This window comes from Myotis davidii, unplaced genomic scaffold (genome assembly GCF_000327345.1).
Source record: "Myotis davidii unplaced genomic scaffold, ASM32734v1 scaffold1593, whole genome shotgun sequence".
Classification (NCBI taxonomy): domain Eukaryota; kingdom Metazoa; phylum Chordata; class Mammalia; order Chiroptera; family Vespertilionidae; genus Myotis; species Myotis davidii.
In genome coordinates, this window is record NW_006284711.1 from 111,026 (window position 1) to 116,823 (window position 5,798).

The window sequence follows — 5,798 nt, forward strand, 5'->3', positions numbered from 1 at the left end:
TTCAACAACAATGGTATAAAAACTATACGAGTTTCTCGTATAGTCCAGGCATAGTTCTAGAAACTGGGGATAGAGGAATACATAAAAATAAAGTTCCTGTTCTAATGAGCTTATGTTCTAGAGAAACAGAAGATAGATAGACAGATAGATAGATAGGTAGATAGGTAGATAGATAGATAGATAGATAGATAGATAGATAGATAGATAGACAGACAGACAGACAGACAGACATTACTAAATGACTAGAATAAAAATAAAGGGAGGGACAGAGATAGGAGTACTATTTTAGATAGGTGGTAGGGGGAAACCCTTAACAGAGACAATATTTGAGCAGAAATCAGAATGAAATGAAGGAAGGGAATTCCAAGCAGATGGGTAACAAGTTAAAAGGCTCAGAGGTAGGAACATGCTTGATGTGTCCAGAAACAGTGAGGGGCATACAGAAAGTGAGGGGCAATAGGAGTGAGATCAGGGAGAGGGCAGAGGTGTGAGTCATCCATTGCCCCAAAAAATTTGGCAAGGTCTTTGAGTTTTGTTCTGACTGAGATGAGAAGCCATTAGAGGATTTTGAACAGAGAATTGACATGGTCTGACATATTTCTTCATGTTCACTCTGGTTGCTATGTAGAAACTGTTGGAGATGGGACAAGGATATAAACAGGGAGCCCATTTAAGAGACTACTGCACTAATCTGGAAGTAAATAATGATTTGGGGGCCACGAATGTAGCAGACAACACAGAGAAAGTGGTCCCATTTTGGATATATTTCATAGAAAGAGATGACAAGATTTGCCAATATACTGGATGAGGACAGTTTTTTAAAAAGAGGAGTTAAGGATAGTGCCAAGGTTTTGGCTTAAGCAATTAGAATAAGATGGGGATGACTAAGGAAGTAGCAGGTTTGAGGACTGGAAGACCAGGGAGACAGTTTTGGACAAGTTTGAGATGCCTGTTAGACATCCAAGTGGATAAGGAGAATAGGCAGTTAGGCATAAATAAGTTTGAGATTCAAGGGGACAAATCCCAAACTGGAGATAGACATTTGGATGGTATTTAAAGCTTTGGGAGTAATGAGACTACTTAAGGAATGAGTGTAAATCAAGAAGTCAATGGGGCATTTCAACAGCTAGAGATCAGAAGAATGAGAATGAGCAAAAGACAAAAAGAGCAAGTAACCAGTAAGGTAGGCGAGATGCCAAAACAAAACTGTGCTTCAAAACCAAGTGAAGAAAGTATCTGAAGATGGGTCAAGTGCCAAACTATGCCAACTCTGGCTTGTTGGTTTCGGTAAAACGGAGCCGGAGAACTAACCTCAGAGGTAGCAATGGCAGCCTTGACAAGGGAACTTCAGGAGAGGATGGAAAGAGGGGAACTGGAGAGTGAGTCCTGGCCACATTTGGAGGACTTTTGTGGAAGCGGGGAGCAGAGAAATGAGCTAACAGCTAGAGGAAAATGTGGGTGAAGGGTAGATTTTTTTTTTTAACTGGGAGCTGCTTGCATGCTGACAGGAATGATCCAGAAGCTAGGGGGGAAATCTTTTTGGTTTTACATTAGATTCTCTTAGCTTTATTTTCTTGAAATAGGAGTACTTGGGAAAACTATTTTCCTAACAAGTGAGAAATAGTAACAAGAAAATTTTCTTCTTCCATATCTTTGGGGAAGTGGGAAGATTGCAAGGAAAAGAAAGATGGAGTCACCCTGATTTCAAAGGAATATAATCAATGAAGGGTCAGAGTTTTTAGACTATACGTCCTGCGGCTCCCGTTCACAAGCTTTGGTCAGTCTCAGAACCTACATGCAGCCACACAAACAAGTCCTCTCTCCTCAGTATAGGTGATCCTCTTCCACCACATCCCTGCTGTACATTCCCTTTCTCCTGTCCCAACACTGGCCACTCCAGGAATCCCTGACCCATTTCCCCAGATGCTCCAAGTTTAAGTTTACCCAATAGCATTTTTTATATGTATAAATATTTTTATTGATTTCAGAGGGACAGGGAGAGATAAAAATATCAATGATGAGAGTGAATCATTGATTGGCTGCCTCGAGCCCCCAACCTGGGCATGCGCCCTGACCGGGAATCAAACCGTAACCTCCTGGTTCCTAGGTTGATGCTCAAACACTGAGCCACACCAGTCAAGCCAGTCGTACTTCTTAAAGTGAAATTGAAGGAGCACCGCTTTGAAATCAGACGGACCTGGAATCAAATCTTGATGTCTTTGGGGAAATTATTTAAACACTTCCAGTCTCAGTTTATTCATCTATATAATAATAATAATTCCTATCTTACACAGGTTGTTGTTAGGGTTAAATTAAATACATGCACTTGCCGAGCCCCCTATTATGCCATACAGTAGGTACTCAATAAATGTCACCTCCCTGGTCTAAGGGCTATTTCCTATGTGAAAGTTTTACATTTGACTAGAAGCTTCTTAGGAGTGAGAAAAATGTTCTTTATTGTTTTCTTTTCTCTCACATAACCCAATAAAGAGCTCTTTTAGTCAGAACTGATCAAATGAAGATCTCAACCATATTGAATGTTTCCCTTCGTTTTTACTTTTCACCAAATAGATTTCCCTCCTCTTAGGCTCCTGCATTTCTATCTTACATGTGTCCTTTACTCAAAGATTTCTGCCTCTGTGTCACCAAACACTTGAATCCCTAAAAAAAAAAAAAAAAAAAAAAAATCAAGTTGCCCCATCCAGGTGGCTCAGTTGGGTGGACATTGTCCCATACACCAAGAAGGCTGAGGGTTCAATTCGAGGTCAGCACATATGCCTGGTTGCAGATTTGATCCCCAGCTCCCCACAATTGGTGTGTGTACAGGAAGCAATCAATGTTTCTCTCACATTAATGTTTCTCTCTCTCTCTCTCTCTCTCTCTCTCTCTCTCATCCATGAAAGGGTATCCTTGGGTGAGGATTACAAAAGCAGCGGGGCGGGGGGAAGAAATCAAATCAGTAAAGCATTAATTCAAAATGAGTCATTTATCTCCCATGCTAAGGAATAGCTCTCAACACAGGTGAAGACCTCAATTGGGACCGCTGCATAGTCGAAATCTCCATCTCCCCCAATACCCTCCCCAAGTGTACTGGTAAGTTCCTTTTCTCCAAGCAGGCTCTACCTCAGCAAAAAGGCAGTGTGGGTAATGTCAGCCTCCTAAGACAGTTTCCCCCTTATTATTCCCTGCCCAGTTTCCAGATGGGCCATCACTGCACTGCCATAGCTTTTCCGCCATCAGTGGTTCCCTATCACTAGTTGGCACGCTAACTCAAATTCTTTCTTTCTCCCCTCCCTCTTTCTGATTTATATTCTTATAGGACCCAAATTCTCACTATAGCTTGTGAAGCAGTGAAAAATAATTTATATTATATCTAACAAAACTTTATCTGAGCTTGCACTGAACTATTTTAAACTCCAATTTAGTAGGGTCCCCATGTTGCCCTGTTTCCAGCTGTTACTTTGGGCAATGTTATACCTGTGATTTATCTTTGTTATCTACAGGAGCAACTCTCACCCTCCAGAGGCAGAGTCCCTTCCTGGGTAAGCCCAGACAGAAGGGCTGGCTGAACTGTCCCAGTCAGCAGGCTCTTCTGTCTAGGTTTGCCCTGACCTACTCCATCCCCAAGCATCATCACCAGGATCAAGGTGACCCAGAGTCAGTGACGAGTGGCAGCCAGAGCACCCTGAGCCCTGGGCTCTCTGTGGGTGGGGAGACAAAATATTCAAGGGGAAGGAGTTTATATACAAATAACACCCTCTGGTTCTACATATGCACCACGGTGGTTCCAAAATTCTGTACAGAAATGGCCTTCAGGTGGTAATCTTATCAGGATTAGGAAGAAACTATATTTCCATATCTTTTTTCTTAATGTTGAGACATTAGTTACTCATATCAAAGAAAGTATGATGGAAATTCAAGGGGCTAAAGCACCCTCAGTAACCCCCTCATTGTTACCACCACTAAGTATCTGGCTATATGTCACAAGGATTCTCTTTAAAGGGATGGGAGATGGAGTTCTGTGGGGTCTAGGATCAGCAGCATTTTGGTGATGAAATTATTAAAACCCTGACTTTGGGATCTGTTGTAGCCATAGGACTTTCCTTTGAAAGGTGAAGAGCCTTCTTTGGGGTTTGTACCAAATGAACACACAGATGTGACCAGCTGTGAGTTGAGGTATTATTTGAAGGAGGGAGGGAGGCATGGGCACTTCCACTATCGTTAAAGCCTGTGCCTGGTCTGGATCTCCCAGCAGGACTAGTTGACCATGGAGAAAGGGAACCACACGAGCACCTCTGCGTTCATCCTCCTAGGGCTCTCCAGCCAGCCTGAGAGGCAGGAGCTGATCTTCGGGCTCTTCCTGGTCATGTACCTGATTGGGGCAGCAGGGAACCTGCTCATCATCCTGGCCATTGTCTCAGACTCTCACCTCCACACGCCCATGTACTTCTTCCTCAGTAACCTCTCCCTGGTGGATTTCTGCTTCATCTCCGCCACAGTCCCCAAGATGCTTGTGAACATCCAGATGCAGACTCAGTTCATTTCCTATGGTGGCTGCCTAACTCAGATCTACTTCTGCATTTTGCTTGCCAACATGGACAACTTCCTCCTGACAGCAATGGCTTATGACCGCTATGTGGCCATCTGCCACCCTCTGCATTACTCCACTATGATGAGTCTGCAAATCTGTGCCCTGACACTGGGGAGCTCCTGGCTCATCGCTAACTTCCACTCCCTGCTACACACCCTCCTCATGGCTCGACTGGAGTTCTGTGCCAGCAACGTCATCCCTTACTTCTTTTGTGACCTCGTTCCCCTGCTCCAGCTCTCCTGTTCCAACACTCAACTCAACCAGCTCATGATTCTGCTGGTGGGAGGCTTGATCGTCCTCATCCCCTTCGTTGGCATTCTCATCTCCTATGTCCACATTGTGTCTGCTGTGCTCAAGGTCCCATCTGCCAGAGGCAAACAAAAGGCCTTTTCTACCTGTGGTTCCCATCTCACTGTAGTCATCCTCTTCTATGGGACTATCACAGGGGTCTACCTGAACCCCTCATCTTCCCATTCAGCTGACAAGGATTCACTAGCTTCAATAATGTATATGGTGGTCACTCCCATGCTGAACCCCTTCATTTACTGCCTCAGAAACAAGGACGTGAAGAGAGCTCTAAGGAAACTGTTCACTGTAAAGGCTTTATCCTGTGGGCTATGGACAGCAGAGTTCCCCCTCAGGATCTCTGTGCTGGGAAGAGGAGAATGAATCCCAGGGACAGGCTGCACATGCAGAGGGCAGGAGGAACACAGACTTCATTATCCTGGGTTGTCACCATGGCTATGGCTCTCTAAGAAATTTGCTAGTCCAAAATTTCTTGGGGCCTGGCCAGGTAGTTCAGTTGATTAGAGCGTCATCCCAGTACATCAAGGTTGTAGATTTGATCCTCAGTCAGGGCACATACAAGGATTAACCAATGGTTGCATCAATAACTGAAACAAGTCCTGGCTAGTATGGTTCAGTTGGTTGTGCGCAACCAAGTCACCGAAAGGTTGCTGGTTCAGTCTCCAGTCAGGGCACATGCCCAGGTTGCAGGCTCAATCCCTGGTAAGGGATATGCAGAATTTCTCTCCTCTGGAATTCTCATTCATGTTTCTATTTCTCCCTCTCCTTTCCTCTCTTAAAAAAAAAATCGATAAAAAAAATAACTGGAACAACAAAAAAATTGATCACTCTCTTTCTCTCTCAAATCAAATTTTTTAAATTTGGAGAAAGAACACTTAAGGCCTTTCTCCCCATGATTTTA

The 5,798-nt window shown here is 43.9% G+C and overlaps 1 protein-coding gene across 1 annotated transcript; it reads left to right on the plus strand.

The window, feature by feature from the left end:
* The first annotated feature begins 3,949 nt into the window (after positions 1-3,949).
* LOC102756810 (olfactory receptor 1361) lies at positions 3,950-5,562 on the plus strand. The gene has a single exon (XM_006755029.2). It carries the CDS (start codon positions 4,268-4,270, stop codon positions 5,258-5,260), a length of 993 nt encoding a protein of 330 aa, XP_006755092.1. The 5' UTR covers positions 3,950-4,267; the 3' UTR covers positions 5,261-5,562.
* Positions 5,563-5,798: the final 236 nt, after the last annotated feature.